General features: G+C 42.7%; 1 protein-coding gene across 1 annotated transcript in view; it reads right to left on the bottom strand.

Annotated features, from left to right (window-relative positions):
* Positions 1-1,224: 1,224 nt before the first annotated feature.
* The window catches only part of adcy5 (adenylate cyclase 5), a 102,187-nt gene continuing 82,209 nt past the window's right edge, over positions 1,225-21,202 (bottom strand). Inside the window, exons 10-21 of the mRNA XM_030081333.1 lie at positions 19,492-19,651; positions 17,480-17,577; positions 15,782-15,869; positions 13,267-13,383; positions 13,018-13,176; positions 12,050-12,225; positions 10,882-10,902; positions 10,073-10,205; positions 8,426-8,689; positions 6,697-6,901; positions 6,031-6,155; positions 1,225-4,144 (exon numbers count right to left, since the gene is read on the bottom strand). Of these exons, the coding sequence (XP_029937193.1) occupies positions 4,016-4,144; positions 6,031-6,155; positions 6,697-6,901; positions 8,426-8,689; positions 10,073-10,205; positions 10,882-10,902; positions 12,050-12,225; positions 13,018-13,176; positions 13,267-13,383; positions 15,782-15,869; positions 17,480-17,577; positions 19,492-19,651 (1,675 nt within the window). The 3' untranslated portion in view covers positions 1,225-4,015. The remainder of the gene's footprint in view (positions 4,145-6,030; positions 6,156-6,696; positions 6,902-8,425; positions 8,690-10,072; positions 10,206-10,881; positions 10,903-12,049; positions 12,226-13,017; positions 13,177-13,266; positions 13,384-15,781; positions 15,870-17,479; positions 17,578-19,491; positions 19,652-21,202) is intronic.

The following is a 21,202-nucleotide window of genomic DNA, read 5'->3' as shown; positions in this document are numbered from 1 at the left end:
ACTTTGTTTTTGCATGGAGGAAATTGCCGACTACTTGAGATGCAATTTGAACTATGCAAAGGGTGGATTTCAGCAGTGACATTGTGACAAAACTCACATGGTCGGGGCTTTTCTTTGGGTCTCATTCACAGGTTGGCTATTGAAACGGTCACATTTCAGCCTTTCCCCCGGCTGTTTTCTTCAGATTTTCCAACAACAGAGACCAGGCAGCCGCTTGTCCACGCTCAAACCGAGTGGCTGCTGCTGAAAAGTGTTTGCTCAATATCAAATTGTATGTGCTAAATATAGCTCCCCCCTCTGTTTGTGAGTCCAAAGTTACAGTAAGTAGATTTTGTTCATTCCAGCGTGGGTTTCAGTTCCACTGAGACAAGCTGAGTTAACAGAGTTTCGGTCATGGCGAGCAGTACAGCAGAGCCTTTTGTTCATTTGTCTGTTCATTCTGCAAATCCCCGAATTTGATCTGAAGACACACTCCATTTCCCTGCAGCAAATTAAACCTGAATTACAGGCGGACACTTAGTTTTGGACATAAGTTACGAGCCATTTATGAACTATTAACCAAAAAAGCCTGATACATTATTATTTAGTTTAATGGGCAGTGATGTAAGTTATATATAAATATAGATGTGGATTCTGGGTAATGGATAAAATAACACTCAGGGGGTGTTAATCATCAGATTAGCATATTGCTTTCATCTCCTCTACCGTGTATCATTAATAGTCATGATGAAAGGAAGACAAAGGGCCCTTCAGTAGAAAAAAAAAATGAGTACATTTTGTAAATGCAGTCATGTAGTGCTGCTGCCCTCTATTGGAAACCTAGGAGAAGACGTCTTGAAAATCCCCGTTTCAGTACAGTACAAATGATGCTAAGGTGCTTTGAACACAATGGTGTCAGGGTGTTGAATGGAGGACGGGGCCTTAGAAAAAGCATCCCATCTCCATTAGATCACCTCATTTCTAAAGACTTATAATGAAAGAAAGATGAGCTTTGTGCAAAGATCCTGCAGCCAGGGGAATGCTGGTGTGTTTACAGTCAGGCAGAAAGCTCAGACACAATGGTTTGCAGAAAGTACACAGCGCGTTGAAAAAAAATCCCTCAGTGAGCTGACAACACAGGCAGATTATGCAGGAAAGGAAACCAGTTGAAATAGTCTCTGATGTGTGAAACATTTCAGCGGTTTATTTGAATGTAAAAAAAAAAACAAAAAAACAGCATAGTGTTTGACACAACAGAAAAACAAAGACAGCCCAAGGTTTTTGCTTCTGAAAACACACTGATGGCGTTTTCCTTGCTTCATCTCATTGGATCCTTTTACCTAAGCTGCAGGGAGGGAGAAGAGGCGGGGGCGTGTTACCTCTACTTCTATGCCTAATAAGAAAATATTTGCATGGGCAACTTAGCTACACCCCTCACCTCTGAAATGTCAAGTATAATTGGAGGAATTAAAAAAAAAAAAAGAAAAGAAGTTAATCTGAATTCAATGGCACTGCATTTTCTTTTGTTAATGTTGAACAGCCCAGCTATTTTGTGTACCATCTCTCAAACCCCCTTGTGTTAAAAACTCTTGTGTCCCAATGGCACAGCTCGTTACAATAAGCAGTAGGGGGAGAAAGGGAGGGGTGTGTAAGGGTAAGGAATGGCACTGCATTCAATGAGGCAAATGGGACTGCGCTGAATAAACAAAGTTTTAGAAGTAGATTTGTGGTGTGTGGAAATAATGGCCGCAGCAGCACAGTACATTAATAAAACAGACAACATCTGAGAAGACGCAGATTCAAAGAAAACATTTGGACTAAGTGCCGAGTTTCTCCATTGCTTTTTTTTTTTTTTTTTAAAAGATGAACATAATAATGCCAAACTGAAAAACACAAGACAGCCAAAATGAACACTTTAAATTTGATCTCAGTTTTTTTCTCTCTCTTTCTCGCACTACTGCTTCAGTGTACTTCAAATTAGTCCAGATAAAAACTTGGCACTTGGTGCAAACACTTATTACTTACTCCGGGCCGTAGCCAGGACAAACAGAACCAGCTGTAGTGTTTAATAACATAACCAAAAAAAAATTTTTTTTTTAAAAAAAAGCTGTGGATTGGCCAGGCATAAGACAATGCGTCATGGTGGTGGTGGATTATGCTGTAACACTGGAGAAAGCTGCTCTGGTAAAAAAAAAAAAAAAAAAAAAAAAAAAAAAAAAAAAAAAGTGGTGTGGAGGAACATACAGCAGATAAAAGGGCACATTTCCACATGGGCTCGCTTCTCCCTATATCCACAGGGGAGCATCACTCCCCGTCATCACTATAGACTACTTATTAAAGGCCTCATCGGAGATCAGTGGACATTCATTGGGTCGTACCATCTGATTGAACGAGCAGGGGAAGTGGAGCGGGGCAGGGGAGGGCTGAAAAGCACCGGAGTGCAAAAATGGCTTTAGAGCACCGAGACTGTTACTGATGCATTTCCCGTCCCGCGGTCCGTCTTTTTCAGAGTGTGCACTCGCTCAGTGCACCTCCCTCCTTCCTTCCTCCCTTCCTTCCTTCCTTCTCATCATGAAACACAGACACTCTGGTGTGAGGGGAAATCATCTGGAACTGCTTCTAACCAGCAAATGGCCGGCTTCCCGTGGATCAAAGAGCTCGCTTCACTGAAAGAGCGTGAGGGCGAGGGGGGTTCAGGGGTGCCGGTCTGCCAAAAGCTAAATGAAATATCAACTACGGTGCCGTGCTGGACCAGGCCACACCGGTGAGAACGTCTGGAAGCAGCAGGTGAGCTGCAGAGGAGAGGGGAAAGTACGTGAAAGCCCATCGGTTCTGATAATGTCTGTGCATGAGCGTGATAGACCTGTCAGCTGTTATGTACATCAGAATACACGTTGGTGTTTATAGATAGCTCTCTCTAATATATTAATGTACAAAATATAGAATCTAAAATATCCGGTAGGGTTTGGTGTTCTCTCGAAAGTCAAAATACAAAATGTTGAAGATAAAAAACGACAAAGAAAAGCTTTTCGTTGACATCCTTCAGTGTCTTCAGTTAAAGCGAGCAGTGTGTGTGTGTGTGTGTATGTGTGTGTGTGTGTATACAGTATGTGGCCCCCATACTGGATGTGTGTGAGCACGTTTAGGTCTGACAGGAAGCTTTCTGTGAACCGAAACACCTCAGAGGCTTTTCTCCAGGGGTTTAGAGTCCACACCTCCGAACCCATAAAACACACTCCTCACTGACAGACACGCGGTACAGTAACTCTCCGCCAAGTTTTGTCGACAATATTGATTATCGATAAAGGGATGGATCGTGCTGCGGTGCTGGCTGGTGCCATGCTCGAGTGTCCACACTTTGAGAGATTGGCAATCGTTTGTATCACTCAGAGACAGTGTATGACGACGACGTGGACAAGACCTGTTTTACATACATTATATGCTATACATACACATAAAACAGTGTGTGTGTGTTTTACATGTACATATATTTCCCAGGAGAGACAGAGAGAGAGAGAACGAGAGAGAGAGAGAGTGGGGAGGAGAGACTTCATTGTCCTCATGCAGGTTTGTGTTTGTCAAACACCCGGATCCTTCAGCTGAATGTCAATGAAATCCTGGCAGATTGGAGCGATTGGTTTCCCCAGACAACTTCGACATCGTCACTTCCTTGACGACCCTTTGACTGACAGCCGGCAAACTCCGTCCCTGTACGGGTCTGATCGGACGTCTTTGGTCTCAACGGCAAACTCTTACAAGGCTCACAAGGCCGCTTCCCGCCAACAGTTTTCTCCTCGGGCTTGAGCGCTGGGGATGAGCCCTCCCGTCCTCCTGCCGCGTTCCGGAGAGCGGGAAGCTGCCCTCTAATGCTGGGCGAAAGGCTCGACGTCGTCAGAGAGGACGTTCGAGGATCAGTCTCGGTCAACCGCAAGCGATCACAGGTCCATTAGCCCGCCTGTCATGTCAGAGGCTCGGGTCGACCCCCCCTTGTGCTGCAAGGCGCCTTCCCCAGTGTTTGTGTGTCTGTTGGTGGGTGTTAACTGCTGGAGGGTCCCCCGGTGAGGAAATAGGTCATCATCTCTCCTTTGCCCTTGACTGTGACCACGCCTCTGTACTCTAGTGTGTAGTTATAGGAGCTCAGTACCTGGTACAGGTCTGTGGTTACCTGGACGAGACACAGCAAGGAGGGGAGAGGTTACACTGAGTCCAGCACACTGTGTATAACATAATCATGTATTAAAGGAAAAAGTGCATTGATTTAAACTCAGAAATTGTTAAAAACAAGAAGCGATAAGTTGTATACAAACAAACTGAATGATTATCTAACTCGGAATTGACAGCTCCGGCTTTTCTGATTTCAGCTCAAATGGCATCAGAATGTACAAAATGACTGAATCAGTATGAGCATGTTCATTTACGTAAGCAAATGTGCATTTGTTTGATTTTTTTTCTAACCCTAACACCTAACCCAGTCAGGAATTTAGGAGTCGTAAAGTCTAAATCGATTTGTTATGAGCGCAGCATGAAAAAAAAACAAAACAAAAAAAAAAACATCATGCAATACTGAAAATCTGATGTTTTTTACTCTGCAGAGAGAGGCCTAACACCTGCATGAGTTTATTGTGTTATCCTTGACACAGATTAGAGGTAATCTTGCTTTTATTGTCAGCTAAACTAAACTTCACTAAAGTTGATCCTCTGAGTCAAACGGCTGGTTTTGGTCGGGACAAAAACCTGCTTTCACATGTAAAAGTGGGACAGTCCTTTTTTTTTTTTTTTTTTTTTTTTTTTTAATTCCTCCTGCTCCTGCTTGATCGACAGCCTTCAATTGCTGAGCTCATCAAATGGCATTAACATCAGTTTTTTTTTTTTTTTTTTACCAAGGATTACTTTATCAGTCTCAGTCAGAGGAGAATGGAGGGCGCTGTGCCTTCGTTATCTAGCGATGGACTTGAGCTCTTGAGCAAGTGAGCGACGTTAGCTATGAAAACATTTGTCAACACACTGAAACAGCCGCAGCTCTTTCAGCTCCAGCCTACAAGGGGAACTGAAGCCCACCCACCCCCTGCTGGAATGTGTTACTGTAGAAAATGCAGCTCCTACAGTGACTTTTAGAAACTCTCCCATCTTGGTGGACAAAGATGATGAAGACAGTCGTCAAGAGTCACACTAAGAAAATTCATGTCTTTTCCTGCGATCCCCTGAGTGGCAATACAATACTGCGGTGCGTCCACACTGTCTCCGGGTCTCTGTTTTTTTTTTTTTTTAACTGTCTATATTGCTTTTGTGTTATTGGTTTTTTCAGATGGTGCAGGTAGGAGATGATGAGAGAGAGGAGACACATTTGTGTGATTTTCGAGATATTAAACTTCATTGATTTCACATCTGATAGAGTAAAACCCGCACCCCCTTTGACAATTTCACCAACTTGACAAGACATTTTGAAAAAATGCCAGCAGACCTGTGTGAAGTACTGGTTTGCTCATTTTTGTTCAAAACAGACTGAAGCCAAGTCTTTTCTTTTTTTTTTTTTTTTTTTTGTGCTTGTGAGGCGAACACAGATCCTCTCGTTTCCAATGCATTTTTAATTGTTTCAGAAACCTTTCATAAACAAGTGTCAACACCTGGAAACGAGGTAAAATAAAGCATGCTGTGTTCTGCGGATCAAATTACTCAGCGTTAATACATTTTTCAGTGACAATTATGCTGAAAGTGTTGATTGGAGAGTTGTTTGTTTATTCACAGAGCTGTTATGGCTCTGGAGCAGCGGGTCAAAACTATTGTTTCAATTAGGTTTGATGGATGTGGACTTACATAAACATTGGCACAGTGCTGATTGCTCCTCAATTATTTATACTCCATCTCAATTACTCTGAATTAATAGCGCTCACTCTGCTGCGTGTCCACACAATGACATTTTGTTGCTTTGGAAAAATGAAATGATCTCATCCCACTATTACATTTCTTGCACTTGTTTGAAGAACTGTAACGTTTTAAGACTCAGTACTGGACTGCTGATTTGTTAAAAGGGATGTTTTTTTCACACTTTACCTGGATCCTCTCTGGTACACCTGTGCTGTCCATGCGGCTGGCCACGTTGACCGTGTTCCCCCAGATATCGTACTGAGGTTTCCGGGCCCCGATCACCCCGGCGACCACAGGGCCGATGTTAAGACCTGGAAAAAAAATGGAAAAAAGGAATGGAAAAAAGGTGGTAGTTACACATTGAACTGTATCCGCTGGATTCTAGCAAACAGAGTCTGGACACCGGAAAACCAACATGGGAAAAATCAGTGAAAGAGCTTTGTTCCAAAATGTGATTTCTGCCACGTTAACAATGTGACGCCTACTCTTGCAAAATGATGGATAGCACAGAATTTGAATAGATTTATAATACTTTTTGATGGATAACAGGTCCTGTTTGTTTGGTTGGCAAACGCTTATCTGGATCCTCTACACTTTGCAAATATTAAATGACAACCTTGAGGGACATTTTTTTTCCTCCAAAACTAAATAAAAAAACATTTTCAGAAGTATCTCCTGGTTCTATTTCAACAACTGAGCATTAACACAGATCGTCCTTGGCTTGTTTTTCTACCGAGGGTCACACTCGCATTAACATGAGACCAGCGATCCCACAACATCTGCATTTACGATCGTGGGAAAAATTCCTAGATCAACCAAAAAACGGTGCCGCTATTCTCCTCCGTCCCTCACCGATCTTCATCTTGAAGTTGTTGAAGGAGTGCTCGTTGATGTACTTCATCTGGTCCATCAGCCTCATGGCGTAGTCGGCCAGGGCGCGGATGTGTGAGCGCCCCGCCTTGTCGTAGGTGGAGTCGTTGAGGCCCGACGCCGCCATGTAGGTGGAGCCGATGGTCTTGATCTTTTCCAGCTGGCGGAACTGGTCCTCGCTGATGATCTGAGGGTGTCAGAGAGACGAGGGGAGATAAAGAGACAATTAACAGGAGACAAAGACGCTTAGCTACACTTTGGTGCCCACAATGAAAACCTCCTCCTTACACACACATATAAACACCTACAGCCACCTCTTACATAGTTAGAGAATGAACACACACACAGACAAATACATACAAAAATACTGCAGTGGTGGAAAGAGCACTAGACTTCTCTTGTAATGATATTTTATTTAAGTAAAAGTAAAAGTGCTACTATAAAATCTACTCAAGTAAAAGTAAAAGGGAGCCATTTGAAGTGTACTTGAAGTTACTTTTTTTAGAAACAATAACTTTAACTGGCATTGAACTGACTTTAACTTTAACTATTAGATCTTTACTAAGGAAAATTTAACCCTTTGGTGCATAGCGGTCACTACAGTGGACAGCTGTTTAAAAGTCATTTTCTCCTAAATGTAATGGTTTCTATGGTGGAATTGCATATCAGCTGTTAGCTGCTCTCTGCTGCTCCCCTCCATTGAGGTTTATGCAGAGACTGTCAGTTCTTGTTGCTGAAAACATATTAATACTAGTATAATGACATGGTAATACCAGTCCTGCATCCTTAAGGAAGTATGGAGACTCACAAAAGTGTTCATGCCCTAAGAAGAGTAAAAACACATAAGAAAAAAATCTTGACTCAGGCTTTCATAATTCATGCATCAAAGGGTTAAACAGATGAGAGTACCAAGTTAAAAGTCGATTCTGTTAGATGAAAATTTGGAAAATGAAAAAAAAAAAAAGTATGTCAAAAAAGAAGAGAGAGATCAGTCTTCTAAACTTTGCTAACTGGCCATTTTATTGTGAAAAGCTCCACAATCTGTTTGCATTTTGTCCCCAAAAAACTGAGCAAACCCGTGTTGTTATATATGCTTCATAGAAAATTATGTAACTTTATGGAGTATAATGTAGGGGGTAAGTGAGGACATGACACCAGCTTTCAAACTGAAGTATGGATGTAATGCAGGTCTGTATGATTTGTCTCCCCCTTCTGGCAGTAAATTAAATGCTGCTTGAGAAGTAATTACCAGATGCAAAGAAAAGCAGGAAACAGAAAACAACTTTGAGAGAGTCATGGAATCATCAGAAGATGTAAGAAGAAATGCAATAATTTTAAATTAAACAATTCCAGTAGAAATTGTAAAGTGTGGTTCACGTATAACACAACACCAAAGGTCACCTCACCTTTGTGATCTTCAATGATACAGACCAAAGGGTGTTTTATCAGTGAGCGACAGGCCTGATCATCATGTATGAACTTGTCTGGCGTTAGACAGAATGGAACAAATGTTTTTTTTTAATATATAAAAGTTCTGTGTCTCTGTTTCTGCTGGTGTCAAGTGACTAAAATAAAACCATTAACTAATTTTGCTCGGAAATGCCTGAAATACGCTCTCCAAAATCCACTTGAGCATCCTCTGCTTTACACCTTCATACACACACACTGCACACGCAGGTAAAACACACTCATGCAGTTATTCTCATCTCACCTCATCGAAGTCTGCGATGATCTCGTTGAGCAGGCGGAGGCACTCCACGCCCTCGTTGTTGGCCTCCAGCTCCACGTAGAACTCGGAGAAGTTGCTGATGGAGGCGAACATGACTGCCACGCACTCGCACGACTGGTAGTAGAGCTCGTCGTTGCGCCGCTCGCGCTGCAGGAAGTGGGCGGCGACGTCTTTGGGCAGGATGTTGTGGAGCAGGCGGCGGTTGTAGGCCTGCAGCTCCTCCATCTCCTCCTTCTCCTCGGTGGCCTGGAGGGAGAGGAGAGGAGGGACAAACAGGGTTCGGACAGGAGGCACTTAAAGGGTAAGTAAGTAAGGGTTTACTGTCCAAAAGGCACAAAATGACCATAATGTGAGGGGTTAGAGAGTGCTGATCAATACTATTGACTCCACAATTACAGGTGCTGAGATTTGCAGCTTTAAAAACTCACTTTGTGGCCTGCACTCTGTTTTAGGGAGGAAAAAAATCCTGGATAATTGGGATTTCAAGACACCCACTCAATAACCAAGGGAAAATCAGTCTTTTCGACTTCACTTTTTGTGCATGAACTCCAGTGAAAACAATTGAATTTCCCTAGAATAGCTTCCTACTTGGCTAAATGAGGCAAATCCACACAGACACTCCTAATCTATCCTCCTCCAGTGATGTCAGAGTTGCATAGTATTCTGCATAATTTTATATTATAATACTGCTCTAATTGGTTATGTTGCTCACCTCGGTTGTAAAAATGAGACTTTATTGTTTGTGTCAGTTCCAATGCACCATATTTCAGGAGGACAGGGAGGTTTTAAATGCAGACTGTCGCAGAGGTCAATAAAAGTCGCCATGCCGCTTTAACAGTGCTGAATGCTGTTTGCCTGGTAGGAGCAGTGTTGGGACCAATTACTCACAAAACTAATAAGTTACAATTACTAATTACTTCTGTAAAAAAGTAATTTTGATTATTACTCAATTACTGCTGCAGAAGAGTAATTCAATTACTGGGGAAAGTCATTTAATTTTATTACTTTTTTTTCTTTTCTTAAATCCTCTTATTAATGCACATATTTTTGCATTGCTGTTGCAGTGTGGAGATTGCTATCAAATTTCATCTATCATTCTCAGTGTTGGGCACGTTACTTTGAAAAACTAATTCATTATAGTTTAAAGTAGAGATGCCAGCTTGTCCAGGTGGGGAATTGAACCCCCAGTCTTCTGTATGGCAGGTGGAGATACTATCCGCTCTGCCGTCGGGGAACACATACACTTCTTGTAATTTGTGCTCAGTCATTCTCCATGCATGTTGATAAGTTACGAAAAACTGCAAAGTCCGAAGTCCGGTTTGAAAATTGACACACCGCTTTTTCTCCACAAGACACACATTTTTTGAATAGGATAATAAAATAATTACTAGTAGTAAGTAACGGCTAGTAACGGCGCATTTTATTGTCAGTAACGGTAACGGTGTTGTAACGGGGGAAACAGTAATTTCTTTGATTACTTGTTACTGATAAAAGTAATGCCGTTAGTAACGCCGTTTCTTTGCAACACCGTTACTCCCATCACTGGGTAGGAGGTATTAGATCTTCAAACTAACACCACACACACATAAAGACACACACACACACACACACACACACACACACACTGACCTGCAGCTTCCACAGGAAGTCCAGCCTGGCGGTGGACTCCACCTGCTGGGCGTGGAGGTAAAGGGCGAGGACGAAGACGGTGATGACCACTGGAGTCATGATCTTCAGAGGAACCTTGGGCTCCACCACGCAGCTGAGGGACGACACACACACACGTTAGTCACCGCTGCAAGTGCATCACGCCAGCCATCACTGCAGTGCAAACTACCAGTTCATCAAAAATATGAAAATGAAGCGGTTAGGTATGATTACACACTGCAAAAAAAATCTTAAGTAGTCATTTAATCTCATATTTAGTCTGAAAATCTTGCTTTTCTTGAAACAAATTAAACAATCTGCCAGGGAATAAGGCAGATTAGCTCACTAGTATCAAGAAAATGTCACTTGCTTAAAAAAAAAGAAAAAAAGAAAACAAGTTGATTAGCATTGGAAACAAGCAGAATTCTGTCAGCCTACTGGCAGATTTTTCACTTGTTTTTTTGTTTTTAAATTTATATATATATTTTTAACACTAAATTCGAGTGTCTCCATGTCAACAAATGACTTTTTGACAGTGCAGCGGATGGGTATGGAGGTGTAAGGTGTATAAGTGGTACAGAGCAGCAGCACTGTCACACACACACACACACACACATATACACACCAGCCACCCAGCAAATCTTGGCTCATCAGCCAAAGCATCTGTTGCCAGCAGGTCATTATAGTTACATTTGTGCCAGTAGAGTGATAATGACGCTGTGTTAGCTTAATCAGATGGCAGAGATGATGATTTAAGTCTCTGTGGTCATAAAAGTCACAATCACTCTCACCTTGTTCCATTGATGAGCTCACTGTGACGAGAGGGACAGAGAGGAGTGTAGAGTTAGTTCATTAGAGCATCTGCTGCACAGTCCAGCCTTTGTATTTGCTTAAAATAGGCTTGGGTGATATCTAAAATTTAATACTGCAACACTGTCACAACAAAATATATTGTGATATATTCAATATTGTTCCCAAACACAACAACACAACATTTCAAAAAAGCAGTTGTTATTTTATTCTACATTTTTTTAATATCCTAAATTAAATGTGTCATGTACATACACTACTCACAAAAAGTTAGGGATATTCGGCTTTCGGGTGAAATTTCAGGATGAACCTAAAATACATTATAACCTTTACAGGTGAACTTAATGTGACCTTCTGTAAACTTTTGAATGCACATGTCCAACTGTTCAGTGTTTCAGTACTTTTTGCACAAGTTGCTGTTCTCTAACAAGGAGTTTAACGGCAAAATTCACATCAGGTGTTTGATGCTCCAGCTCATCGAGGTCGTATCATTAGGGAACGGCTGCTGGAGACTGGGGTACCTCAAATGGAGTGGCCTGCACTTTCTCCAGACCTGAATCCCATAGAAAACCTATGGGATCAGCTGAGTCGCCGTGTAGAGGCTCGGAGCTCTGTACCCCAGAACCTCAATGTCCTGAGGGCCGCCCTTCAAGAAGAGTGGGATGCCATGCCTCAGCAGACAATAAGTCGACTTGTGAACAGCATGAGACGTCGCTGTCAAGCTGTAATTGATGCTCAAGGGCACATGACAAGTTATTGACACTGACATTTTTTGTTGTGGTATATCCACCACTGTTGTTGGCTTTTGTTTCAAGAAATTGTTTGAGATGAGGAAATCACCAGTGTATGCTTCTACTTAAATGCCCTACTTTCATGATATAATATCACTGTAGCGTGAACATTTTACATTTTCCATAAATTTCACCCAAAAGCCAAATATCCCTAACTTTTTGTGAGTAGTGTATATTGCACATTGTCCTTGTCCTTACGATGCAGTGTATGCGTATCATCAAAATTATCTGTGCATGCTATTACTGTTAATCTGTGTAGTTCATATTATCAGCTATCAGCCCAAGCCTAGCCTAACTGCTCTCTCTCACACACACACACACACACACACACACACACACACACATACACGCTACTCACATGGCATTGGCCACGACCAACAGGTCCTGGTTGTCGAAGAGGCTGACCTCGGCCACCTCCATGATGAGGAGGTAGATCAGCTCGATGAAGAGCATGAGGAAGAGCTTCCCGATGCTGCTGACCTGCAGGAAGACGGAGCAGGCCAGCAGGCTCAGCAGCACGCAGGACGAGAAGTACTGAGGGAGGAAACAGCACATAGGAGTGATTTTTTTTTTTTTGGTTGTAAACCGTCCTGGTGAACAGTTTTGACTGGCAAGGTCACATCAAAAGCCATTCTGAACTATGCAATAAACACACACATTTGATTGATTTGATTTAAAACAAAAACTGGAAGATTTTTAACACAAAATTTGAGTGTCTCTGTGTCAACAAATGACTTTTTGACATTGCAGCAGATGGGTATGGAGGTGCGAAGTGTATATGTGGTACAGTCTCACTCACACACACAAACACACATATACACACCAGCCACCCAGGAAATCTAGGCTTGGGTGATATCTAAACTTTAATACAGCAGATTACTTGAAATTCTGCTTCAGCCATGGATAGATTTGTTGTACGACGCTTGAATTTTAAAACCTTTGGCCAGAGTTACTGGCCACAAATACACCAGGAACAGTTTCCTGCTGTGAATATTAGGTGTGGGGAGAAATTTCCAGGTGCTCGAGAGTGATTCTCTTATTATCGTCGGGCTAATTTCTCTCTTGAGTTGACTATTTTCACTTCTCTGCCTCAGCAACTTTTAATAAAACTGTGCCAATCTCACTCTTGTAGCTTCCTCCCATGGATCTGCACAATTTACTACCTCTACATTTACTCGCTGCTGAAATAGTCGGTGCTGTTGCTCAAAAATAAGGCTTGGGAGGCATTTTAAATGAGAAATCACATGTGCAAATAAGAACAAACACACTTAAACCAGCATACACACACACACACACACACATACAAAAGACAAATCACAGCCTCACCTCAGGAAAGCTGCAGACGGTCGAGTCGTTGCCACATAAGCTGTGCTGGGTGTCGAGGGTGTAGTTGAGAGAGCGGGCGTGGCAGGCGTTGACGCGCTCCAGGCTGATGTTGAGCTCAGAGCTGATGCACCTCCGCAGGTCAAGGGTGCTGCAGGTGAACTGAGGGGGGTCAAAGGTCAGAGGGTAAAGACAGCGGAGAGACGGCAGCCTTTATTGTCTGGGGATTCTTGCCGGCGGCTCAAGACTTACGATGTTGATGAAAGCGGAGAGAAAGACGACGAGTATGGTGAAGACGCCCACCAGGGTGCTGTTGAGGCGGGACTGGACGATCCTCTTGGAGAGGGTCTGCAGCGGCACTGGGAAAAACTGGCGACATGCAAGGAACGAGGGATGGAGAGAATAAAGAGGGGAGATGGAGGAAGAGGAGGAGGCAGAGGAGGGGGGACATTAATACTCTCTCTCACAGGAACATGATTATCACCAGATCATCATCAGCCATTCAAGATCAGGTGCTGGTTGGACTCCAATTTAATACTATTTAATCACTTTTAAAGCCTAATATTTATAAAACTGAATTCAAGATATTTTAAGCACCAGGAAATTACAATAAACTACAACTTTTTGCAGGGCTGATGTCATAAGGGAACTATGACTCAACACTAAAAGGCTGTTTTAACATCTCTTATTTCCCTCCCGGCCCGTCATGAGTCAGGACGGAGAGCAGGACACGAGCAGAAAAAGGGGTTCCTGGGCATCACAGGGGCCAAACGCCACGATCTCTGACGTCATGTTTCCTGCTGCCGTCTCGATTTATCCTCGGTTTGCTCGAAAAAACAGGGCAAAGGCAATTACTACCGTCTGTCTATCAGAGGCTATTGCCGGCTGCAGTTCTGACTCATAGCTATAGCGAGCTGCACATACTGTACAAGTCTGCTCAAATTGGAATGCATACACACACACACACACACACACACACACACACACAAGAAAATCAGTGGCACCTTCCCGGGCGTACGCTGTGTCCTGCTGTTAGTACAATATGTTGTCACTCCAGACCTGTGATAGAAAATCTACTGTGGATTTAATATATAGGAATGATGCTGGTTTAACAAGATCCTCAGGATTACTGTCTGGCAGCAAACCTGACGGCACGCTGACACGGGAAACAGGAACAGGGTGTTCAGTAATGACAAGGTGAACGACAGCAGAGAGGAAAAGGCAAAAAAAAAAAAAAATAATAATGAACCAATTAGAAAGCAGAGTGTGGCTCGGGGATTTCACTTGAAAATGATAAGATTTTAAAATGAAGATTGAGTTTTAAAAGAATATCTTGGCTAGCGCTGCCTCCTGACAATCATCTCAGGTCAGATAATCTAGACACACACACATAAAAAATGGACACACACAAGCATAAACAAACATGAACAAACATGAACACAGACACGTAAAAATCCTACATACTCTATTACTTCTGGCCTTTTGGGTTAAAGGTTTACAAGCTTCAAGCTGCATTTTTCAGTATAGGATTAGGATTGTTTTTCCATGTTGGTGTTGTTTTATTCTCATTTATTTATTTGCATTTCTGCTTTGTTTGATAGTGACAGTAGAGGGAGAGACAGGGGACGACACACAGCAAAGGGCTCAGTCCTGGATCGAAGCGGCGCTGCTATGGTAAGGACTCAGCCTTGATTTGCACCATAGAAACAGATCAATACATCAATATACTACTGAATTTGAATTTCTATAGTACACACTCTACCACAGCAGCCACAGGGACGCAACCGGCACGGCATAACTTTCAAACATTATAACTCTGATGCAGTTGAATGATGATATTTACACTTAGAGCATGATGCAAAAGTACCATGTAAACACACAAAAAAATATCACTAAAACAATGTTTATGGTGACATAATTTTTAATACACAAATAAAACATGCTAGATAAAATGTCAAAAAAAATGCATTCTGTGATTGACACACAAATAGCCAATCATGTGGGAGGATCCAGCTGCACGCTCAGACACACACACACAGCTCACACATGCACTGCACATTTTATTGTTGCGGTAGAAGCAAAAAGAAGCAAAATGTAGCCTTTGAATGTGGCATCAATAATTACTTGACATGTATTGAAATAACTGCGGATATCAACTGATGTGATACATTGGTAACACTTTACAATAACAATTAACGTTAGTTAACGTTAGTTAATGCCGTAATGGTTAATTAACTGTTAGTTAATGATTATCATGGCATTTCCTAATGTTAATAATATCTACAATAACCCTTAAATAACATATAAATTAATACCTTAGCATGAACAGCATTAGTACGATTCTTGGACACATTAGTTAATGGTTAGTTAACTGTTACTTAATGTTTATTATGGCATTAACTAACGTATTCTTATTGTAAAGTTACTGATACATTTTATCGTGATAATACTTTTGGCCTCATTTCATAAGTTCAAGTTCAGCTTTATTTTTCCCCAAAGGACAACTGGTAACGCAGCATAAAAAAAAGTGCAACATAAAAAACAAACATGGGCTCACATTAATAGGAGTAACACACTCATTTCACTGATTAATTAATACGCTACAAAACTGTACGCTTGCAACAGCCATAATCATACCTGTCACCTATCAATCAGCTCGTTTTATGTTCGGAAAGAAAACGACTGACGTGTTGTTCTGCCTGACATCTGGGAGAGGTATCAGTTTATCAGGCAACTCAACGCACTGCAGCCGGCGGAGATTACTCACCCCGAAACAGGAGTAGACGGCGGAGACGAACATGACAGCCATCAGGACGATGAGACAGATGATGAAGAAGCCGGTCATCAGACTGGTGCTGCGCGCCACAAAGGGAGAGGAAGACAAATGGATGCATGTTTGTGTACACACAGTCGCATGTGCATCTCTGACTTCATTCTCACAGTTTACTGCCGGCTTGTTGTGTACACTGCAAATGTCACAGCATCTGTCATCTGCTGAAGAGCCGATACTGTTCACATCAGCATCTGCTTCTCTTCATTGTCAGCGCCCTTGTCACTGGAAATTAATGTGTGTGTGTTGGGAGCAAAATTAACAGGAGAGAAAATGTGAAAAGTGAAAATCCTTTAAAAAATAAAAATAAAACGGTAATAGGAGAGAAAAGGTGGCAGGGGAGGGAGTGAATGAGTGATTTGAGGAGGATTGAGTGTAATAAGAAGAATGGAAGACAAGGGAGAGTGGTAAGATAAAAGGATCAAGGAGGAAGGTTAATAAAAAGATAAGATAAAAAGAAACAATACAGACAGATGGGTGGGTGGGGGGAGAGAGAGAGAGAGAAAGAGAGAGAGAGAGATGAAGAGAGAGAGGAAGGACAGTCTTAAGTGGAAATGTGCGAGTGCTGTTTGAATCCAGCTGGTCCCCGGCTCCAGCTTCACTGATTGTAATTTGATATTCTCTTTTTACAGCTGGACTATTCAGATTCCTTTAACAGGCTTCATGAGCCAGCTGCTTCGTCTTTTCACTGCAGCACCAGTTCATCTCCACAGTCCTGAAAGAGGATGAGAGATGGGGACCAAAGCGATGTGCGTGACTTTCGAGGCCCCGGGAAGACGTGGAGCTTTTAGGAGGCCGGCCAATTAAGAAATGGAACCATAGACATCAAAATCGCTCATGGTGCACTATTTCAATTTCATTCCAGGGCTCCATGCTGACTCGTTAGCATAGACTGGACAATATTAGGACAATCACAATGTGACAGAGCAGAAACAACTGATGAAAAGAGCAGAGAGAGAGCAAGAAAATTAATGTAAACAAAGCTAAAGGCAAAGTTTGTACTGATTTTCCGCTGATTGTATTGAGAAACAGAAAGCAAATATGATTTTTCTAACATTCAACTGAGTCTGCAGCTCTAACAATGTGGGAGAAATGATTCCCGAGTTATGGCACAATCACAGCAAATGCGCTGTCTCCTCTGCATTTAAGTTTGGACTGAGATACAGCCAGAGGGTCGTGGTCAGGAGTAAGCGATCTGAGTGATGTTGCAGTTTTTACAGGGGTCAACAGGGTGCGGATGCAGCCAGAGGCAGAACATAGAAAGCCTTGCACACGATTTAAAGAAACAGTTGTACATTTAACGGAGAGCAGCTGCACAGAGGCGAGCACTGGAATGATATGAGACCTACAGAAAGTCCTCATTGATATCCTCGCGGCTGCATTTTGGATGTGAAGATCTAAACAAGTGATATTGGCTGGACAGGGAACAGGGCTGGGCAAGACAAAGTTTTTATCTTGCAGCTTAAGAGCAGCTACAAGCCTATTTTCTCACTTTTGAAATCAGGCAACACACAAATCGTCACTTCATGTAGTGTTATGGCTATATGGCGCAAATGCCAGAGGACACATGGGTGATTTTAGTGTCCTGTATGCCTGCTGTTTAGTTGTTTGGAGTGTTTGGAGTTGAGGACTCACCGTGGCACGATGACAATCTGGATGAAGCAGATGAAGAGGAAGACGAGAGAGGCACAGGCCACGTAAGCCCCGAACCTGGAGTCCACCTGCTTGGAGTACTGCAGGAGGGAGAGAGGAGAAAATAAAATGAACATATATTGATAACTGACTCCTCTTCCTTTTTTTTCCCCTCTGAGGAAGTCATGGCAAGGTGCCAATGCACATACCACATACTAAGGCTACATCAATACCATTTTTCCAATGCTGATACAGATAGTGAGTAAGAAGTATTGACCGATACAGCAGACTGATCACTGAACAGTGCAGGCTTGGACCTTCAGCTTGGAGTCTTTAATAATGAAATGATTCATACAAAACTCTTTTTCCCCCAACCATTTGTTAAACATGGGCATCTGTGTGCCGAAAATGAAGAGAACCAAGACAGTCTGCTTTGTTTTCTGACACGTTACTCACGGCTTTTGGTAGCACATATTAGTCCCGGGCAAAATCTCTAACATGATTCTGTATTTTAACCTATTTTCGTTACCAACACTGACACAACACCTCATTATGCCATTGCTTGATTTGTTTTTTCCATGCTTAGAGAAAAAAAAATGCTGATGCATTTTGGTGATGCAAAGCCTTCATCAGTATATGACGCAACAGTAAGCACAGGCATGCTCTGATGACGGCTTGTTGTAGGTTTTGTCAGCACATCTCTCACATGGCCATATTTGTTTAGCTTGATTATTGTTATTTCTGGGGGCATTTCTGCTGCATGAGACAGTCCCAGTGGAGAGAGACAGGAGTGACAGGGCAGAGAGAGCGGACGACATGCAGCAAAGGGGCTGAGCCGGATTCGAACCTTGGACACTTTGTAATACACGGTACACACTCTACATGGTGAACCACTGCGCCACTACAAATTTGTTTCCTTTAAACATGGAATAAACATCTATGAAGACACGAGGTATAGTTTTTGGGGTGCTGCTTTTTTCTACACCTTCAGGATTGTTCAGTGTTGGGCTGGCTGCACAACTGAGCTTTCTGTGAAGTGCACTTGTCCTTCTTTCGACCAGCGTTGCTATCATTGCTTCCCCACCTGGTGCAGCCTTCTGTCTGCACACAGACCCAGCATCACTGTGCCGTGTACGTCTGCGGCGTGCAAAAAAATGATTCGTCCTGGTGACACCGGTGCAGAGTCAAAATGTAAGTTTCACAGTAGGTACTGACATACTGCAGTATCTGAGCACGGTATGTGGCACACAATAACAGGAGCTCACATTGCGTGCAGGTACAGTGCAAGACATATGGGCAGCAGACTATCCGTATCACTTATACACACACACACACACACACACACACACACACACACACACACATATATATATATATATATAGCATACATAACAAGGCTTAGAGAGCTGGTAACTCTCTGGGAACTGTGTGTGTGTGTGTGTTGCTGTGTCTGGAGGCCAAACCCAGACTGAGGATGTGTAGGACGATAAGCTGTGCTGGAGTCCAGGTGCTGCAGGCAGAGACAGAGATTATCTCACCCGCAGCGAGCTGGAGGCTCACTAAAAGCACTTGTGATTTCCTGTAAATAAACGCTCTGTAACACTCCTACGATGACAGGTGGGGGGGGGGGGGGGGGGGGGGGGGGGGGGGGGGGGGGGGGGGAGTGATAGAAAGTTGAAAACAGCCGGGTCTCAACTTCTTTCCTCTTTTCCCCGGCTGCCTTCGCTCTGACTTCCACTCTAACCTTTCCTCTCAGCCTGTCCTTTCGCTGTCTGAAGCTGTTTACTTCCCCTCTCCTTTGGTAGCCATCCCTTCCCCATTCTCATCCCTCCCTCTCTCACTCTCCCTCTTTTTCCTCCTCTGCATGGCTTTGATTGACTTGCCCAGGGGACTGTGAAAAGAGAACAGGAGAGAGCTTTTTGCACAGGGAAGATTGCTTGTCATGGCCAATTATTTGGTCTTATATTGGCAGTATGTGTGTGTGTGCGTGTGTGTGCGTGTGGGCCGACTCTCACTTTTTTCTCCAGGTCAGGCTCTCGGAAGGTGAGCAGGAATTTCTTGACGTGCTCGGAGCGCAGGCGGTCTATGCTGCGTGCGTCGATGGCCCGGCCCAGGAACTCGTCCACCTCGTCCTCTGGGTTAAGGTTCTCCTGCGTGTTTCTGAAAATGAAATGTCTAGATAACACAAAACAAGACCGGTTGTTGTTTACCTCTCAGAGGGATTGAAAAGGTTTCCTGAGCCTCTCCTGCAGCTCTGCCTTTGTTTACTCTTTGTAAAGTTCTGCTGTTGTCTAATAAAGCGTTACACAGCAGTTAGCACCCCTTTCACAAGGTGTGAGCAAACAGAAATGAACCAAACTTGTTGTGCGGTCAACACAGCAAACTAAGCAGAGGTGCAGTGATGTACTCCAGGGTATCTGCAGGCTTTTTAAAAACAAATTCAAGACTTTTAAAACTTTGTAATACTATTGGAAGCTGGGGAAAAGCAAAAGGAAAAAACATCTTTAGCCACTTCCAGCTGAACATAGCTAATGAAAATCCTTAAAATTAAAATGAATAGAATTAGGAAAAAGGACAACACAAAATTAAAAAGCTGCGATGTCCAAATGTACTTGGAAAAACTGTTTTGCACATTGTACCACACAACCTACTCTGCATCAATCTATTGGAAACATACGATAATTGCAAGATGTAAAATGTATTTATAATAACTCTTTACAAAACATTTTAGTACATTTTAAGACCTTAATGCTAATAATGTGTTTGATAACTTTTTCAGACGTTTGAAAGACCCACAGATACCCCAAGCCTAAGTATGAAAAAAAAAAAGTATGAAAAAAGATATATTCTTCAATAAGAAAAGGGTCAGTTCAACTAAAATAGAACTGGCCCTTTTGATTCAAACACCATCTCTCAACATACAAAAAAAAAGAAAGAAAAAAAAAACGCAGAAAAACAGTGATGATATTATTTGAAGAAGGTGGAACAACGGGACAGCACACGACAACACAGGAAATGTATATCTGTAATTCTCAGTCGGCTGCATATACGTCATGATGAAAATATTATGATAAAGTTGGATAGTTGCCTTACGTCTCATAAATCATCTCATGACTCCCTGGGAGGTCCCGACCCCCCAGGTTGAGAACCACTGATGCACGTCATGTTTTTGGTGAAAACTGTTCGCTGAGTGTTAAACCTGAAGAGGTGCCACGTCGGCTACGCTTCGACATGACAGATATTTTTGCTTGAGGGTAAATGATTCTCTATGGGTAACTTAGGACTCTGCTGCTGCTGTTAAAATTAAACACCGATAAAGGCTTCGACAGTTCAAGTCAGATAGATTGCATTACAAGACAAGAAACTGACAACACTGATGTAAAAACACGCGGACGGTCCAATATTGGTTTAATTTGCGCTTGTGAACCCTGCAGCGCTCGCCTGAAGGAAGCAGCTCCTACTCTGAGGGGAGGATAGGAGATTTGCTCAGAGTGATTTTTTTTGACTATTGACTCCTGATGGCCTGAGGGGGCGGTTGCCGTCTGACTTCAGCAACTTCCAGAGCTGTCGGAAAGCAGACAACTTCTCTTGGATTTCAGACGCACAGACGGATCTCCTTTGCCGACCTGTGCGAACACACCTAATGCTGCTTTCTAGTGAAGTATGATCAAAAAACAGCACGTAGTTTCTGCACACTCTCTGTGAGAAGTGCGGTGTCTGCTGTAG

The sequence above is a fragment of the Myripristis murdjan genome, chromosome 21, assembly GCF_902150065.1.
Source record: "Myripristis murdjan chromosome 21, fMyrMur1.1, whole genome shotgun sequence".
Lineage (NCBI taxonomy): Eukaryota > Metazoa > Chordata > Actinopteri > Holocentriformes > Holocentridae > Myripristis > Myripristis murdjan.
This window is presented reverse-complemented; position numbering and strand designations above follow the sequence as displayed.